The sequence below is a fragment of the Lepus europaeus genome, chromosome 1 (genome assembly GCF_033115175.1).
Source record: "Lepus europaeus isolate LE1 chromosome 1, mLepTim1.pri, whole genome shotgun sequence".
Taxonomy (NCBI): domain Eukaryota; kingdom Metazoa; phylum Chordata; class Mammalia; order Lagomorpha; family Leporidae; genus Lepus; species Lepus europaeus.
The window spans coordinates 155849870-155870386 of NC_084827.1; the positions used below are offsets into that span (position 1 = coordinate 155849870).

At 38.0% G+C, this 20517-nt stretch overlaps 1 protein-coding gene across 1 annotated transcript in view; it reads right to left on the reverse strand.

Annotated features, from left to right (window-relative positions):
• Positions 1–20517, reverse strand: part of ERBB4 (erb-b2 receptor tyrosine kinase 4) — an 812545-nt gene that overhangs the window by 294349 nt on the left and 497679 nt on the right. The window contains exon 14 of the mRNA XM_062197030.1: positions 10198–10291. Coding sequence (XP_062053014.1) covers positions 10198–10291 — 94 coding nt within the window. The remainder of the gene's footprint in view (positions 1–10197; positions 10292–20517) is intronic.

Genomic DNA, 20517 nt, shown 5'->3' on the forward strand with positions numbered 1-20517 from the left:
AGTTTTGCCAGCACGATTGGTTGAAGAGACTCTCTTGGATGCAGGAATTGGTTTTTGATCCTTTGTCCAAGATAAGTTGGTTGTAGATGCAAAGATTGATTTCTGGAGTTTCTATACTGTTCCATTGGTCTACATGTCCGGATTTGTGCCAGTATCAGGCTGTTTAGATTATAACTTCCCTGAAGTATGTCTTGAGATACAGTATTGTAATGTCTCCAGCTTTGTTTTTGTTGCATAAGATTTCTTTAGCTATTCAGGGTGTTTTGTGCTTCCAATATGAATTTTAGCATCATTCTTTCTAGATCTGAGAAGAATGTTGGCATTTTGATTGGGATGGCATTTTACTTTTCGTTGTATGGACATTTTGATGATAGTGATTCTTCATTTATTTTTTTATTTTTTATTTGACAGGTATAGACCATGAAAGAGAGAGACAGAGAGAAAGGTCTTCCTTCTGTTGGTTCACTCCCCAAATGGCTGCTATCGCCGGCGCTGCACCGATCTGAAGCCAGAAACCAGGTACTTCCTCCTGGTCTCCCATGCGGGTGCAGGGGCCCAAGCCCTGGGACATCCTCCACTGCCTTCTCAGGCCACTGCAGAGAGCTAGACTGGAAGAGGAGCAACCGGGACTAGAACCCAGCACCCAAATGGGATGCCGGCACCTCAGGTGGAGGATTAACCACGTGAGCCATGGCGCCGACCCCAATGATGATAGTGATTCTTCCAATTCAAGAACATAAAAATTTTTCCACTTTGTCTTCTTTTATTCCTTTTTAAAATGTTTTTGTAATTTTCACCACAGAGATCTTTGACATCTTTGGTTAAATTCATTTCAAGGTATTTAATTTTTTTTGGAGCTATTGTGAAAAGGATTGATCTTAGAAGATTTTTCTCAGCTATGGCATTGTTTGCGTATACAAAAGCTATTGATTTTTGTGTGATGATTTCATATCCTACTTTACCAAACTCTTTTTTGAGTTCCAATAGTCTCTTGTAATCATGTCATCTGGGCCGGCGCCGTGGCTCAGTAGGCTAATCCTCCGCCTTGCGGCGCCGGCACACCGGGTTCTAGTTCCTGTCGGGGCACCAGATTCTGTCCCGGTTGCCCCCCTTCCAGGCCAGCTCCCTGCTGTGGCCAGGGAGTGCAGTGGAGGATGGCCCAAGTGCTTGGGCCCTGCACCCCATGGGAGACCAGGAGAAGCACCTGGCTCCTGCCATCGGATCTGCGTGGTGCGCTGGCCGCAGCGCGCCTACCGCGGCGGCCATTGGAGGGTAAACCAGCGTCAAAGGAAGACCTTTCTCTCTGTCTCCCTCTACTGTCCACTCTGCCTGTCAAAAATTAAAAAAAAAAAAATCATGACATCTGCAAATTGGGATAGTCTGACTTCCTCCTTTCCACGTTGTATCTTTTTGATTTCTTTTTCTTGCCTAATGGCACTGAATAAAACTTCCAGGGCTATATTAATAGTAATTGTGAGTCAGCATCCTTGTCTGATTCTGAAGTTTAGTGGGAATGCCTCCAGTTTTCCCCCATTCAGTTAAGATACTGACTGTGTGTTTGTCATAAATTGACTTGATTATGTTGAGGAATATTATTTCTATACCCAATTTGCTTATGGTTATCATTGTGAAAGAATTTTGAATTTTATCAAATACTTTCCCTGAATCTATTGAGATAATCACATGGTGTTTGGTCTTCTGCTTCTTAATGTGATGCATCACATTTATTGATTTGTGGATGTTTAACCATTCCCCTGTACATCAGGGATAAATCAAACTTTTTCCTGGTGGATGATCTTTCTGACATGTTGTTGGATTCAATTGGCTATTTTGGGGGTGGGGGGGATTTTTACAGCCCTGTTCATCAGGGAAATTGGTCTATAGTTCTCTTTTTTTTGTTGTTTCTTTTCCTGGTTTAGGAATTTAGGTAATGCTGGCTTCACAGAGGAAGTTTGGGGAGATATCCTCCCTTTCAATTGTTTTGAAAAGCTTGAGAAGAATTGAAACCAGTTTTTCTTTAAATTTCTGGTAGGATTCAGCAGTGAAGCCATCGGGACCAGTGTTTTTCTTTGTTGGGAGGGTCTTTATCACTGATTCAATTTCCATCCGGGATATTGGTCTACTAAAGTGTTCTATGTCTTTATGACTAAATTTTGGTAGGTTGTATGTGTCTAGGAATCTAACCATTTCTTTTAGTATCCAGATTTGGTAGCATACAGCTTTTTGTAGTAATTCCTGATACTTCTTTTTATTTCTGTGGTATTTGTTACATTTCTTTTTTCATCTCTGATTTTATTGATTTGGGTCTTCCAATGGTTTTTTTTTTTGGGGGGGGTGGCAATGATGTGTCAATTTTGTTTACTTTTTCAAAAATCTAGCACGTCATTACTCTTCTGTATTTGTTTTTGCTTCAATTTTGTTTATTTTTTCTCTAATTTCAATTATTTCTTTCCTCCTACTAATTTGGGGTTTGGTTTGTCATTTTTTTTTCTTTTTGTCCTTGATGTGCACTGATAGCTCATTTATTTGATGACTTTCTAGCTTTTTGATGTAGGCACCAATTGTAAAAATTTCCCTCTTAACACTGGTTTTGCTGTATCCCATAAGTTTCGATATAGTGTTTTGCTGTCTTCATTCATTTCCAATGATTTTTATGTCTATTTTGATTTCTTCTATGACCCACTGTTCTTTCAGGAGCATGTTGTTCAGTCTCCAAGTCTGCATATGTACTAGATATTCTTGAGTTATTGATTTCTGGCTTCAATACATTGTTATTAGAGATGCATTGTATGATATTTATTTTTTTGAATTTGCTGAGACTTGCTTTATGGCCAAGCATATCTTCTATCCTAGAGAAAGTTCCAAGCACTGATGAGAATAATATGTATTCTGTAACTGTGGGGTGAAACGTTCTAGAGATATTGATTAGGCTCATTTGGTCTATAGTTTTGATTAGCTCTGTTATTTCTTTGTTGATTTTCTGTCTGGTTGATCTATCCATTGATGAAAGTAGGGTATTGAAGTTCCCCATTACTACTGTATTAGAGTCTATGTCTCCCTTTAGATCCGTTAACAGTTCTTTTAAATATCCAGGTGCCCTGTAATTGTGTTCCTATACATTTATTATAGTCCCATCTTCCTGTTGAATTGATCCACTAATCACTAAATAACATCCTCTGTCTGTTTTAACAGTTTGTATGTTAAAATCTATTTTATCTTATTAGGATGGCTACACCTGACAATTTTTTTCGTTTTTGCTTTCCATTAGCATGTAAAATCTTTCTCCAGCCTTTTACTTTTAGTCTATGTGTATTTTTGTTGGTGAGATGTGTTTCTTGTGGGCAGTAAATGGATGGATCTTGTTTTCTAATGCATTTGGCCAGAATGTTACTGGGGAGTTGAGGCGATTTACATTCAAGGTTACTATTGATAGGTAATGACTTGACCCTGCCATTTTTCCATGAATATTCCTATTGTTTACTTTGGATTTCTTTTGTATTTTTACTGGGGGGTTTTCTGTCTTCACATTCTTTCATGATGATGGCTTTCTTTCTGTGTTTCTGTGTGTAGCACATCGTTTAGCATCTTTTATAAGGCTAGATGAGTGGTGAAGAATTCTTTCAATGTCTGTTACAGAAAGTATTTATTTTACCTTCATTCATAAATGAGAGCTTTGCAGGGTGCAGTATTTTTTTTTTTTCCTCTTAAGACTTGGAAAAGATCTTGCTATTCTCTACTAGACTGTAGGGTTTCTGATAAGTCAGTTGTGAGTCTTATTGGAGATCCTCTGATAGCAACCTGGAATTTCTCTTGTGCATATTTTAGAATCTCTTCTTTATGTTTTACTATGGAAAGCTTGACTACAATGTGTCATGGTGATGATCTTTTCTGGTCATGTCTATAAAGAGTTCTATGTGCTTCCTGTACTTGGATGTCTCTTTTTTTCTTGAAACTAAGGAAGCATTCTGTAATTATTTCACTAAATAGGCCTTCTACTCTATTCTCTCTTTTCACACTTTCAGGAACTCCTAAGACCCATATGTTGCATTGTTTGATAATTCCATAAATCTCCAACATTTTTTTTAAGTTTTCTTTTTTATTATTATTTTTTGTGACAGGCAAAGTTAGACAGTGAGAGAGAGAGACAGAGAGAAAGGTCTTCCTTCCATTGGTTCACCCCCTAAATGGCTGCTACAGCTGGCGCGCTGTGCCAATCCGAAGCCAGGAGCCAGGTGCTTCCTCCTGGACTCCAATGCGAATGCAGGAATGCAGGGCCCAAGCACTTGGGCCATCCTCCACTGCCTTCCTGGGCCACAGCAGAGAACTGGACTGGAAGAGGAGCAACCAGGACAGAACCAGCACCCCAACTGGGACTGGAACACAGAGTATCGGCACCTCAGGTGGAGGATTAGCCTAGTGAGCCATGGCACTGGCCTGTTTTTAAGTTTTCTAATTTCCTGTTTTTGTTTTTGTTTTTCAGTCTGACTGAATGATTGCCTAAGATTTGCCTTCTAGCTTGGATATTCTTTCTTTTGCTTCACCAATTCTATTGTTAAGGTTTTCTATCATTTTTTATTTGATCTACTGAATTCTTCATATCTAATATTTCATTTTGATTTCTGTTTAAAAATCTCAATTTCATGGGAAAAACTTTCATTCATATCATGTGTTTTTTTTCTTCAGTTCATGGATGTGCTTCCGGTCGCTTTTGAGTAATCTTATGATTAATTTTTTTAATTCGATTTCCAGCATTTCATCAAACTCTTCATTTTCACATTCCAATATTGTAAAGTTGTTGTGTTCCTTTTTTAGGGGGTAGGGGTCATGGTGTCTCCCTTATTCTTATTTCCTGAATTTCTGCATTTATTTTTAGGCATTTGTGGAGTTAATTTTTGTTTTGTTTTTCCTCTGTTATCTTTTATTTTTGAGCTATTCCACTGTGGCTTAGTGGGTGTTTGTACTTTTAGTGAATACCAAGATGTGTGTTATAGATCTGGCCAGGGAGCTCTGGTCAGTGCTTAAGTGCAGATCAAGTATCTAGGGTAACACTCAAGCTGGGCATCATCACTCTCCTCTGGTTAACAGGGGGGAGAAGAATGGTCACCTCTGGTGGTGTGATCACCTTCTTACCTCCTCTCCCTCAAGCTCAGCAATGCCTGGTGTTAGCACCCAGTGTGTTCAACACTAATCCTCACAACCATATGTACTGCACAAATGATCTGCGCTGTTCTCACTGTGATCACGGTTCCCACTGCAATGAGCTGCTCTCGGCAACCAAGGAGCTCCAACAGTATGCAGCAGCACCGAGTGATTGCCCAGAAACCCAGCTACATCCTGCCTCCTCTCATGCAGTTACAGTATTTTCAGTCTCAGTACCCAGGGCTCCCATGGCCAAGGAGTGCAAGGAGGGTGGAGTGTACCCTCTCCACCCTGCTAGCCTGTCCAGTTCACAAAGATACTGAAGGGTTCCCAGAGCTGCAGCTAGACTCAAAGGCAGTGGGATTTGCAGATATTTCTCCTCTGATAAAATTCCTGGTCATACTTGTGCACAATATCTGCAGGCCACAGTCCCACTGGCTTCACAATTGTGCTGGGCACATACATGAGTGCTCATGGGCATCACTTCCCTTCCATCAGAATGGCCCAGATCCCTGAGGGGAACATTGTGACTGCTCATCCAGAATGGGAAAAAAAAATGCAGTCCACTAAGCTCTCCCTCCAGCTGTACCAACAGCAGCACAGACCCATGCAGTCTGACCTCACCTTGCTCATCAGAGTGGGTGGTGTTTCTGGATCCAAGCTGCTGGGTCCTTTGTTGTGTTCTTGGTCATTGCTGCTTGTCTAGCACAACCTTTATTAACCTGACTTTACCAGCTTTATTAGCTTTTATAAAGATGCATTTTAAAATCCAGGCTTCTCCTATCCTTTTTCTTCTCTTGTTGCTTCTCTAGCCTATATTTTGTTCTTCTGCACCTTTGTCTAATTCCCTTTGCTTTTTTTTTTTTTCTTCTCACATTCCCACTGTTAATAGGTCTGTACAGTAGTAGTGAAGGTAAGATGGAATGAATAAAATTGTAAAAAAACAATACAAAAAGAATAAAAAAGAAGTCCAAGTGCAGACAGACGAGGGCATAAAAGCAAAGAACTTCCTTTATCTCAAATCTCTCTTTTTCAAAGTTATCTAGAATTCCAGTGATGTTTAAGTAGGATAATACCTTCCTATTTTACATGGAACAGTCACTTTCTCAGAAAGAATTTTACCTTCACCATACTAAAACCATTATTGCCTGAAAAAAATAAATAAAATAAAAAATGTGAGAAATGCCCCATTCCTTAGCCTTCTACTGATTTGAGTTCTTGCTCTCTCTGATCTCTGGGCATATCAATTCCTAATTTTTATACTAGGCTGTAATCTTATTTATCTGTACGGGTAAATGCTGGTATTACAGAATAAGGTATTCATTAAAAAAACTTATTTCCTCTCTCTTAGTTATCAAATAATTTTGAAAAGTGGAAGAATCTTAACTTTTAGACTGTTTAAAGTATATTTTTATAAATTGTCTCATCCTTTGAGGAACACATGAATGGATGAGTAGACTGAAAAAAAAAACATAGAAATTGACAGAAATTTAAAAAGTACTTATTTGGGGTCAGTATTGTGGCATTATATGCTAAGCCTCTGCCTGTGGCTCCAGCAACCCATATGGGTACTGGTTTCTGTCTGGTTGCTTTACTTCTGATGCAGCTTCCTACTAATGTGCCTAGGAAAGCAACAGACTATGGCTCAAGTGCTAGGGACCCTGCAACCATACCGGAGGCCCAGAAGAAGCTTCAGGCTCCTGGCTTCAGATGGGCCCAGCTCTAGCTTTTGCAGCCATTTGAGGGAATGAACCAGGAAATGGAAGACCTTTCTCTCTGTCTCTCCCTCTTTCTGGCTGTAATTTTACCTCTCAGATAAATAAATAAAATATTTTTAAATGTAATTATTTATTCCTATAATTTCAAGCAACAGGAGGTAGCATGATGAATAGAAAGAAAGTGGAACTGACAAACGCCCTAAGATTTGACACTGAAATTATGATCCCATAGAGCTAATATATTAAACAATTCTTCAACTTTTCTGAGATTATTCCTCACTGGTTAAGTGTGAGACACATCTAAAAGACACTGAAAAAAAGTATGTATAAATACATGGCATGCAAAGTAGCTCACAACACTCTATACTGCCTGCTAAATCATGAATATGAATTTGATTCATAGCGCTCATAATAATTCTGACTTCTGGTTAGTAGGTAATGTAGTCATGGAATTTCTTCATTCTTGAAAACCAATTTAGTCATACTTATGGGGCAGCTATTGACTTCTCTCATTAAGGAAAGTTAGACTTTGCTATAAATTTTAAAATATCAAGTTCTCATAGGAGAGATCTTCCCCATGAAACTAACTCTAAAAATATGGTATATTAATAAACAATTAACACTACTCAACAAATTAATTTTCTATCTTTACAATTTATTGAACCCAACATATTAATTAATAGGAATATTTGATTATTTGAAAAGTAAAAATGGCATTTAAAATCAAAATATCATAACTTAGATTCATTTTTACTATACAGAATAATATAGATGGAAAAAGACTAGTATGAAAATTTAAATTGAAATATGGAAAGAATGGCTCCACACTAAATTCTGAGAAACTTTTTTAACATTTATTTATTTATTTTGTCTCTAAAAGCTTATTGTAAAGAATCAAGTATATATAACACTCTTTATAACAGTATAAAATATTAAAGAATACACACATATAATGATGCAAAATGTTTTTCTCAAATAAGGTTTGGTTAAACCATGGTGCCTCCAGTCAATGACGCCTTATGAAGCTAAGTAAAAGCTTATATATTGGCATTGACACGTGCCCATGTTACATAACGAAAAAAGTAGGTGACAAAACAGTATGTATGGTAGAGTTCAGGTTTTTTATTACTATGCTTTTTATTGTGTGTGGGAGGGCAGCTATTCTCACTGATACTGCTTGGATATTCTTCTACTGTTAGTGTCAACTTTCTGTCCTAACTAGTCTCTGGGGCAGGCAGCATCTACAGTTGGCCTTAGGCACTTCTGAGGGCAGCAGGGCAGGTGTATACCCATATTCTCAAACCACGCTGGACTCCCAGTGGTGATTGCAATGAATCATGTGATTTCTACATAGGATATTCATATAGCTTTCTTGAATAACTTTCATTCTTTGCTAGAGATGGTTGCATGGAGGGCAGCTGTGTCTTTTTGGATCCCTAGCCCTCATTATGCATATGGTTTCACCATTTATTTTTTACTCTGTTAATATATTAAATACTCAGCAGTAGGCTAGCTGATGGAGTCTGATGCAAAGAGATTGCTACACAATATTTTTTTTGAGTAAATAAACAAGAAATTTCTTAGACATTTGTTTAGAATAAAGGGGGAAGGATAGAAAGGGAAATTATTTTATGTGCAAAAACAAAAATTTAATCTAGAAAATAGTAATAAGAAATTTTCAGTACAGTGACACCCATGATGGTTCACAAATGAAACATTAGAAAATTTGTCAGTTGCTCATGGTTTTTCCACAGGTATTGCTGTAAACCTATGTCCTATATAGACTATGTCTGGACTGAGAGACATTTGGCCATCTCCACGCTTGTTCAGAGGAGATGGTCAAATGCTTGACATTTTATTTGCACATTAAGTTTTAGTCTCTCTGAAAGATGATACTCTTTTCATTCTCTGGCTTAGTCAAGAATTCACCTAAATTATGTTTTAAATCAACTCTTCTACTTATATCACAACTTGCTTTTACTATCCAGTACAGACATACATTCCCTATGTTTCATGACATTCTTTACAGAATTCCCATTTCTTCTGTGGCAGAGTAATGATATTTTGCATTACCATCCATGGTGGAGAAAGAAAACAGCTGCATATGCCCTTTGCATACTTACTTGGAGATCATTACATATTAAATTGCCTTTTAGGCTTTGGTTCTTCAGGCCAATAACATCACTTCTTTTTCTCAGAGGTCTGATTTCCCAAGCTTAAGCATCCTTGTGGTAGTCCTCTGAATTGTCCAAGTTTTCCACAATCCTACTTTAGATGAAGTTCCAGAACGGCTCATTGGGGCCTAATGGAAGTTTGGAGGTCTCAATGATACTTTTTTCTAAGCTAATTAAGTGCTGAAGCAGCACTCTCATAGAAAAATTAATACTATTTAATTTCAAATGAATTTTTATGGAGCAATATGGAGCTCTTGGCTGCACTCAAATGTTGGTTCCCAAAGTATCTACTGAGTATCTACTCAATAACACAGATAAACTGGAAATTTGTCTACAGAAGGATGAATATGACACTTTGGAATGGCAAACGCATACTGACCGCATATCCAGGAAAAGCCTGAATGATGGAAAGCAAAGAGAGGTCTAAAAATAATTACCAATTTCTCTCTAATACCAACTTCAAAGTATGCATGATAATTCATCCATGAGGACTTCCCTAATCCTACAGTCTCTCCTTAGATTCTCAAAGTGAATTCTACGCTCTGCCATTGTATTTATAACAATGCTTTAGATTTTAGTTTGAGTATTGACTTCCTCCTTCTCTCCACTGTACTTCACACTGCCATGACACTGAAATGATGAAAGAAGGTCAGAATGTATTACAATTCTCCTTGAATACATGAACTTTGGCACTTGCCTATCTTTCCACATTTCTTTTCAGGTTTTCTTGATTACAGAGCTCAGGAACCACTTCTAAAGGGCTTTCCTTGATGCCCCAATACTCATTTCAAAGGCAGAATTAGTTTCTCCGTTAGTTGCGTTCCAATAATAACTTATGCCTATTTATATCATATCAATTGTTATGCTTTAACCTAATTACTTGTGCATCCCTGTTTTCAACACTGCAATCTCCCAGGACAACTTAGCATCTTATAATTCTGCTTAAATATATTATCTAGGGAATAAATATTCATGACATTGAATTTTTTAGTAGTTCATCTCTATTACTAAACTGTAAGCCTCTTGAGGATAGAATATTAAAAAAAGTTTTCTTCTAGTATCCTATAAATACCTATTGAATGAATGGATAACCGACAAGACAATGACATAACACTGATCCATGATACTAGTTAAGCCAACAGAGCCACAGATGTATTTAAGCTTACCGGTCCATGGCATGTAAGGAGGCCATCTTCCATCTTCTCACATTGGGGGTCACACTCCACACAGATGGAGCCATTCTCAAACTCCCGAAATTCGCTGTGAAAACATCAGCTGCATGAGGAGGTGTAAGCAAATAAGCTGTCATCTTAATAAATGAAGTAACATCTGTTAACAGTCCTATTGGCAGGGTAAATTCTAGAGTTTGTTTCTTGATGAGCCAGGAGCATCAGAACCATTTCCCAGTACATTAAGGAATAAGTTTTCCATTAGGAGAAAAGATAAAGTGAAGCCAGATGGCTCCTCTTGCCCTCCATTGTATTCACCGATAGACTCATTCTGGAAACTTCTCTCCTGTGAGAGAGATTCTCACAGTCTAAAAATAAGAAAGTGTAACTCTTCTGATGACACAGCAAAACTGTTTTTACCTTTATGCATAAAGCTGTGCCTGTTTGTCTCTATATAAAATGTTATTCCTGGCTGAAGCTTTAATTTGTGAACTCTGAAGGAACTATTGTAGTTTTCTTGTTGCTAAGTTACATGAATGTTCCCCATCCTTGTCCTTCAAATCCCAAGACTCTTCAATTTATTTTTGGTGAAACTTCAAAAAACACTTTGATTTCTTTTCTTCTTTTAAAAAAACTGCCTTGGAGAATTAGAAAAAAAGTCTTTTTATAGTAGATTTTATTTTCTTAGATTATTGATCTAATATCATAACATCTTTCTTTAGCCTACATTCTTTTTGAAGTAATTCTATATGGTATAAGATTTTTAAAAAGTTTAATGGTAATATCCTAAAACTTTCTAATTGAAATCTACTGGAATTATGGTCATCTTTTCCCATACTCCTATATTTCTGTGGCTATTTGTATATTGTACGTTATGACTACATACATTTTCCAAGTAATGCCTATAACCAGTTTTCATTTGCATAATTGGATGTCAGTTAGGAACAAGATGTTTAAACAAGCCCATTCCTACTAATATACAAGAATAGGGTATTGTGTAAAGATTGTTTAAAATGTCATCTATGACTCATTAACAAAATTTCACTGTTTGTAACTACATTATTTTGTGCATTTATATATTGAGTTATCATTACAAACTAATATCATTATTATAAATATTACAACAATGGATCAATTAAGTGATAAGTTCAAATATATTTTCTCCTCACATGAAGTATTCATGTTTTCCTCATTTGAATACTTTACTCTTTTTTTTTTTTGGACAGATAGAGTTAGACAGTGAGAGAGACAGAGAGAAAGGTCTTCCTTCCGTTGGTTCACCCCCCAAATGGCTGCTACAGCCGGAGCTATGCCAATCCGAAGCCAGGAGCCAGGTGCTTCTTCCTGGTCTCCCATGCGGGTGCAGGGCCAAAACACTTGGGCCATCCTCCACTGCACTCCCAGGCCACAGCAGAGAGCTGGACTAGAAGAGAAGCAACTGGGACTAGAACCCGGTGCCCATATGGGATGCCAGCACCATAGGCGAAGGATTAACCAAGTGAGCTACGGCGCCAGCCCTACTTTAGTCTTAATAAGCCACTGAATTCCAAAGGGTTGAGCTATGTTTTTTGTTGGTTGGATTAAGAGGTTAAAAAGTAAAACTATATATATTCCAAGGCAGAATAACTTTTTTTAAGGAAGAACACAAATAGTTTAATTATGTACATAATGCATAGTTAGTTGCATTTTAAGTGTTGCAATTTTAAGTTGCATATAGTTTGTTTCAATTCAGACTTTGTGAATTTTCTTAAGCTTAAAATCTCAGTTACCGGGCCAATGTTGTGCCATATCATGTCAAGCCGCCTCCCTCTATGCCAGCGTTCCATATGAGTACTCGTTTGAGTCCCAAACATTCCACTTCTGATCTAGCTCCATGCTAATGGCCCGGGGAAAGCAGAGGGAGATGGACCACATAAGCAGAGGGAGATGGACCACATGGCACTCACATGGGAGACCTGAATGCAGCTCTCGACTCCTGTCTTCTGCATGGCTCAGAGCTGGCCATTCAGGCTATCTGTGGAGTGAACCAGTAGATGGAAGCTCTCGCCCTCTTTCTCTCTCTCCCTCTCCTCCCACCAACTCTGCCTTTCTTTTTTACAAAATCTCAGTTACGTAGAACAGGTTTTCTTTTGGATGATTCATACAAAATGACTGAGTATGGTGGACAGGGATGGTTAAATTCCAAATGAAATTAAAAACATGGTTTGTATAGTGAAATCATATGACATTGAGAGCAAACCCCGAGATCTTCAGCTAATTACTGGCTTTAGATAATAGTTTCTTTGGTGATTAAAGGGTTATGGTACTAAATGAAGATCATAAATTTTATACTGCTAGAACCGGGATAATGCTTCTCTTACTCTTCTGCAAAAGCCACTTTTCTACTTCTAAAGTTGAGTATAAAATGTATGTTGTTATGATTTGATAATAGTTTGGATGTCCCCTGAAAGGTTAATGGGTAATAGATTAAAGGCAGAAACTTGATGTAATTATGGCATCTCAGTGGCAGGCCCAGAGGGGTCATGGGGACTGAATCCAGAAGGAGGTTTCTTGAGTGTTAGTTACTTAAGGGTAGTTCAGTCTAGTCTCTGCTTCCTGGTTCAACATCGCTCTGCATGAGTACTCCCACATCAGTTGGACACCTGAACCAATGTGGCCACCTGAATTGAACTGTGAACCTCCAGAACTATAAACTACAACTTTTTCTTTGTAAGATAGTTCCTTTTAGGTGTTTTTTTTTTTTTTTTTTTTTTTTTTTTTTTTTTTCTGACAGGCAGAGTTAGACAGTGAGAGAGAGACAGAGAGAAAGGTCTTCCTTCCGTTGGTTCACCCCGCAAATGACCGCCATGGTCGGCACACCGCGCTGATCCAAATCCAGGAGCCAGGTGCTTCTCCTGGTCTCCCATGCGGGTGCAGAGCCCAAGGACCTGGGCCATCCTCCACTGCACTCCCGGGCCAGAGCAGAGAGCTGGCCTGGAAGAGGGGCAACCAGGACAGAATCCGGTGCCCCGGCCAGGACTAGAACCTGGTGTGCCGGTGCCGCAGGCGGAGGATTAGCCTAGTGAGCCGGGGCGCTGGCTTCCTTTTAGGTATTCTAATTAAAGTACCAACAAGCTGACTAATACATAAAATTGGAGAGTTTTGGGGGTCATTTTTTGGATTACGCCAGAAGATGTGGAAGAGCCTTTAGAATTTATTTTCAGGAAAAGGTTAGAAGAGTTTGAAGGATCAGGCTAGAGAAAGATTTCAATGCTGCAAGCAGAGTATTTCAGGCAATTCTGAAGTCTTATCAGAGTGCTGGTGGAAATGTAGACTGGAAGGGCCATGCTGACGGAGTCTCAGATGAGAATGAAAATTCTGTTGGGAATTAGACTACAGGGAATGCTTGTTACGTGGTGACAAAGAACCTGGGTTTTTTGTGTCCATGTCCTGAGACCTTTTGGGAAGCTGACTTTAGAAACAGTGGAGCAGTTTGGTGGAGATTTCAAGGCAGGGAGGTTTTCAGGCTGTAGCACGGGTGCTATTGGCTGTGTCACAGTGAAAATCGGGAACAAAGTGGAGAAGAGTTGAAAAATCAGGAACATTCTCATTCTAGCATTGAAGCAAGAAAGAACAAGCGTGTTTGGGAAAGGAAAGTGAGATGGCGAAAATGTCTACCAATAAGATTAATGCAAAGAAATGCAAGCCATGTACTAATGGGTACATGGGAAATAGACCCCTAATGGGAGAAAGACATTTTAGAGATCTTCAGGCAGTCCATTCCATCACAGTCCCATCAGAGATCTAAGAGTAAAAATTTGTTTAAAGATTTCCAAGGAAAAATCCTTTCAGAAAGTAGCCCCTAAGAAAACTGCTCACCCGGGATTAGCTCCAGATTTGGGTTTGCCAGTCTAGGCAGGGCTCCTGCTGCAGCAGACCTTGGCGCTGTCCAAGTAATGCTGATTTTGAAGACACGTAGAATACAAGAGGTATGGGCTCATACCTTGAGGCAGCACCACTGAGATTTCAAAGGAAAGCTTGCAGGACCAGAAAGAGTTGTGCAACAGGGTTGGGGCCTCTGCATGGAACAATGCCCAATGGAGTTTTGAGAATGGAGCTGCAGAGGAGACCTCAGAAAAGTATAAGCGTCAGCAATGTGAAGTACCCACTGAGGAAAACTATGAGCAGTGTGCAAGAAAAGACTGAGAATATCACCATCATCACTCCGTACCTCATAAGAGTAGTCATGTGGGCAAAGATCAACAAGCCATGGAGACACGGAGGCCTCCACCTATACTATAAATGATGTTCCAGACAACCTAGGAGCCTAGAGATTGGTCACAGGAGTAGAATCATTGCAAAGAGTCTTCACTAGGGCAATGTTAAGTGGAAGGGTGAGGGTGGAGCTGCTTCATAGCCCTACCAGGGCAATTTCTAGTGGATCTGCAAGGATGAGATAAAACCTATGAGAACTGCAGCATGAGTTGTAACTCACAAAGCCACAGTGGTGAGGCTGCCCAAGCCATTGGGAGCCCAGTCCCCAACAAGTGTTCCTAAGGAATCCCCAGACATAGAACATTAGTATTTAATGTTTGCCCTGTTGACTTTCTGTCTTGATTTGGCCCAATTAAACCTTGCTATTTCCATGCGTTCCTTTTTTTGAAAGGGAAATTAATGACCTGTGCATGTCCTTGCGTCTTGGAGGCAGGTAACTTTGGTTTGGACTGTGCAGGTTCACAGCTAAGGGAGTTTGCCCTCAGGCTAAGACAAGACTGTGGCTCTTGGAATTTTGGATAATTGTTGGACTGAGTTCAGAGCTTCAGACTTTTTTTTTTTTTTAAAAGGAAAAGTGAAGAGATGGGGATGGTATCTTCTGATTCATTTTCCAAGTGCCCAGAACAGTCAGGGCTAGGCCAACCCAAAGCCAGGAACTAGAAACTCCATCATGGTTACCTCTATAGGTGGAGGGGTCCAAGTACCTGAGAATCATCTACTGTCTCCAAGGCACATTAAGAAGCTGAATAGAAAGCACAGAGTAGCCAGGACTAAAATCAGGCACTCTAATATGGTTGTAGGTATCCCTAATGGTAGCTAAATCACTGGGCCACAATGTTTATCCTTACTTTAGGACTTTTTGGATATAATAAGTATATATTGGTCTGAGCATGCATGAGGTTTTGGGATTTAGGACATATGGTATGGTTTAAATAGGATTTGGTTCCCCCAAATCATGCACATCTTTAATCCCCAATGTCTTATATTAATGGTTAATACATTATAAACACTTGATCTAATTATGGAATCTGGAAGGTAGGCCCACTGAAAGGTTTTTGGGTCATTGAAAGTGTGCTCTTAGAAAGTAGGTCTTGTGAAAAGGCTGGTTATACAAGCAGAGAATGCTTCCAGTCTCTACTACTTCCTGGTTCACCATGTGATCCACCCTCTGCAGGCATTTCATCCTTATCAGATGCCAGACTAGTGAGAGTACCCAATCTTGGACTGGGAACCTCCAAAACTGTAAGCTCAAATAAACCTTCCTTTCTTAGAAGCTCCTCTCACATATTTACTTAAAGTGACCAATGCTCACTAATACAGTTCTGGTTGCTTGTGTATGAAAAGTCATGAAGAAAACCTATTGCCTTTTCTTCCACATATTTTCAATACTATGGCTTTTGCCTTTCTTTTCTGATCTCAGAGAAGATCCATTTTGTAGTCTGTAACTTATTATTTCCATTTTTAATCATTGTCTCCTTCATTGCTCTATTCTTCCCTGTCCACTCATGTCTCTAACATGACTTTTCCAGACTTCCTGTTTTACTGAGATCTAACCCAACAAATTCATCCATTGAGTGTGAGTATTGCCTACTGGCTTTTGTTCATCTGTTCTACGGTAATATTTTTCTATACGTGCCTTATCTTAACCAATCCTGTGATTAATACTAGGTGATTTCACATCTAGCCTTTCCTAAATTTAAATTCAAGAACCAACACTTAAGATTATAGGCTTTAAATACCTCAACTTCTCTAAGCTTCAGTTTTCTAAATAGTCTCTGTAAAAGGGAAAATAGTTTTCACTTAGAGTTTGCAATTATTAAATGCAAAAATGCCTGTGAAGATCTTAGAGTAGTACTCTCTTTGATGTTTTCTGTTGGTCTTAAAAGTTTCAGAAGAGTTGCCAGATAAGAAAAGTTTTAAGGCTCCATTGAAAATTACCTTTCTCTTTCATTTTGATTGCTTGTGTATTGTAGTTAAGAGTTGCTGAAATACAGTGACTTCTATGACCTGGATTTGAATGCTAATCAGCCAGCAATTGCCTGATTTTCTCCTTTTTCAAAGATTTTGTTTCTCTACTAATAGTCAAACTTATTTATATAAACAAGCTCCCTGATTTTGGTACATGTGTATGTATACTGATTACTTTCAGTAGCTTTAAAGATAACTATTCTACTTAGCCATTTAATCAGCTCAGTTTAATAGACCAAAAAAAAAAAAAAAAGAAAAGAAAATAATGATCACAATATTCATGGTAGGAACTCTAACAAGAGCTTACTATGCATTTTCTCATAGGATAATCACAACTATCCTTTAAAGTTGACACCACTGTCATTCCCATTTTTCATATAAAAAACTGAGTTTAGAATTACTGAGGTTTTTGTCTGAGGTTTGACAACTCTAGTAATAAGTGATAAGTTAAGATTTGAATTCATTTTCCCTTAAATGTTGCCTTTATCACCAGGCAATAGAAACATGCCAGTACCACACAATCTCAGGTGAGGAACCCAACAGTGGATACACAAGACTTTTACATGATACTTTCAATTATTATTTTTCAAATTATCTATGTTTTGATTTTTCTAGGACTCCCTTAGTATTGCATTGAGAAACATATTTGATATAATGGTGTAAATACGGGAAATGTTAAACTTAATGTTAAAACAGTCAGGTAACTTCTCTTTGCTTAGGAAACTAACATTTTTCCTACAGTATGCTTCCTCTGTTTCACAGAGATGGAGATAGAAAAAGATAAATATAACCACATATTTATGAATTTGATAATTCTAAGAAGTTCAAAGCTAGCCTGCCAAAGAAAAACAATTTTATTCTGAAAGGGAACAGAATGGAAGTCAGCCTCCCTGAGCTCTAGTTTTGACTTGATTCTCCTCTTCTGTTGTGAATTTAGCCAGCATTTACTTAGAATTCCCACTATTAATGGCAACAGTTCTCATTGATGCTGCTAGACAAAGTAGTTTCTAGAATCCATTCTCTCTTTAGAACTGCTCATATATATTCACTAAATGTTTAACGTAACATTTGTCTAATGAAATTAAAGTCTGTTAAGTTTAATGTTTACAGCATCAATTTCTACACAAACAAGCACAATTTGTTCTTAAGGATTTTATGTACAGAAAACATCCTTATAAAAATGTGAACAACCATGAATAGAATACGAGACAAACAGCACGTCATAACTTACTGTTCATTATCAAATTTGTAAGCCAATTGTACCTCACAAAATTACACATTAACATTTTTCTGAAAAATGATTACATTCATAGTTTATTTTATAGTTAAAATTTAAACTTAATCCCCTCCCCAAATTGCATGAAGGAAATTGATTTTGATCATGTGAAAAAGAGACATGTCAAATAGCCCTGGCAACTCATGACTAGAGCCTAGGGAGATTACTGACGCCATAAACAAGAGTGTCAAATTGTTAAGTCAGCAACAGGAGTCACTGTGTACTTACATCACATGTGGGATCTGTCCTTAATGTGTTGTCTAATGTGCAGTGATGCTATAACTAGTACTGAAACAGTATTTTTACACTTTGTGTTTCTGTGTGGGTACAAACTGATGAGATCTTTACTAATTATATACTGAATCGATCTTCTGTATATAAAGATGATTGGAAATAGAAAAAAAAAAACCTGGTGTTAAATTGGAAATGGCATAGAAAATTAATTAATTTTTAAAAAAATATTATGTAGGATCTCTGTCTTTAATGTGCTGTACACTCTTATTTAATGCTATAACTAGTACTCCAACAGTATTTTTTTTTTCACTTTGTGTTGCTATATGGGGGCAAACTGTTGAAATCATTACCTAATATATACTAAACTGATCTTCTGTATATAAAGAGAATTGAAAATGAATCATGATGTGATTGGAAGGGGAGAGGGAGCGGGAAAGGGGAGGGTTGTGGGTGGGAGGGAAGTTTTGGGAGGGGGAAACCATTGTTTTTTTTTTTTTTCTTTTTTTTTTTAACTTTTATTTAATGAATATAAATTTCCAGTGTACAGCTTATGGATTACAATGGCTTCCCCCTCCCATTACTTCCCTCCCACCCGCAACCCTCCCCTCTCCCGCTACCTCTCCCCTTCCATTTCCATCAAGATTCATTTTCAATTCTCTTTATATACAGAAGATCAGTTTAGTATAAAGAGTTCAACAGTTTGCACCCACATAGAAACACAAAGTGAAACATACTGTTTGAGTACTAGTTATAGCATTAAATCACAATGTACAGCACATTAAGGACAGAGATCCCACATGAGGAGCAAGTGCACAGTGGCTCCTGTTGTTGACCCAACAAATTGACACTCTAGTTTATGGTGCCAGTAACCATCCTAGGCTGTCGTCATGAGTTGCCAAGGCTATGGAAGCCTTCCAAGTTTGCCGACTCTGATCGTATTTAGACAAGGTCATAAAAGACAGAGTGAGGATAGTAACCAATGATCCTAAGAGTGGCATTTACCAGGTTTGAACCATTATACAGCATTAAGTGGGGAAGAGGACCATCAGTACACACAGGTTGGGAGTAGAGCCATTGGAGGTAGAGTAGAGGTTATGATTACAAAGGAATGAGGCCCAAGTGCGCTAGACAGGGTCTAGAACAAAGGACAGAGTCATTATTAGAGGAGCTAAGAAAGGTGCTGACTAAGCTACAATTAAGTTTTCTGATTGAGAGGCAAATAGAACCTGATAGAAGGGGCTTGATAATAATCTGGTGGGCTTTAGGCCTTGTAAATTCAGAGGCCCATTGTAACCCATAAGCTGTACTTTGGAAATTTATATTCATTAAATAAAAGTTTAATAAAAAAAAGAGACATGTCGATATTGTTTTTTTGTCATTTTGATATAAAATGCAAAATTATAATATTATCAAAGATCATAAACAGGTTTTAAAAATTGTACAATTTATGAGATTTCAGAAGAAATTAAATAAAGAAATTTGAAACTTCATTTAAAAAATGTTGAAAATCTTTCAATTGAACAATATAAGAAAACTTGACTTGGGCACAGCACTAAAAAGTGCATTATCCCACTAATGAAACACAAGTATTAAGCATAAAATGCTATGTTGTGATAAAGCGATTTTATGAGTATATGAAATGGCATGCAACAAGATAAACAGTGGATTTTATTACTGACAATGTGATACTACAATAGTATCAGGGAATTTTTAAAAACTCGGTTTAAAATATTGCTTAGGTTATACAGAAAGTGAAAGAATACTTTCAAAAACCTCCTCAACTAGAAATTAGAAAGGTAGTTATTTTAAGCAGTTGTCAAAGATACATAAATAAGAGCTTTCCTAAAACAGTAATAGATGTATGATGTATATAGAAAAAATAAAAATTTATCCAATAACTCCAGATGAAAATTAATAGGAAAGTATGAAAGAAAAAAATCCAGATCATCAGGACATATGGGAGGTAGGATTCCATAAAATAATTGCTTTCGTAAAGAAAATAGAATACATTTTTTAGTTTTCTTAAGTATACATTGCTATATTAGGAATTGTCTATTTTACTATAAACTATTAAAATGTACATAATAGCTAATATACACATATATTAGGACTTGTTATTTCAAATAAAATTATTCTTCCATAAAACAATTCTATTTGGGGCCGGCGCCGTGGCTCATTTGGCTAATCCTCCACCTGTGGCGCCGGCATCCCATATGGGTGCCAGGTTCTAGTCCCGGTTGCTCCTCTTCCAGTCCAGCTCCCTGCTGTGGCCCGGGAAGGTAGTGGAGGATGGCCCAAGTGCTTGGGCCCCTGCACCTGCATGGGAGACCAGGAGAAAGCACCTGTCTCCTGGCTTCGGATCGGCGCAGCGCCAGGTGTGGCGGCCATTTGGGGAGTGAACCTTCGGAAGGAAGACCTTTCTCTCTGTCTCTGTCTCTGACTGTCTGTAACTCTACCTGTCAAATAATGAAAACGCAAAAAAAAAAAAAAAAAAAATTCTATTTGTTGACTCCTTTATGCAATAATAACTGTTAAAAAATCTTGGCCTACACAAACATTCTGAAATTTCACCATTTTTTATACTG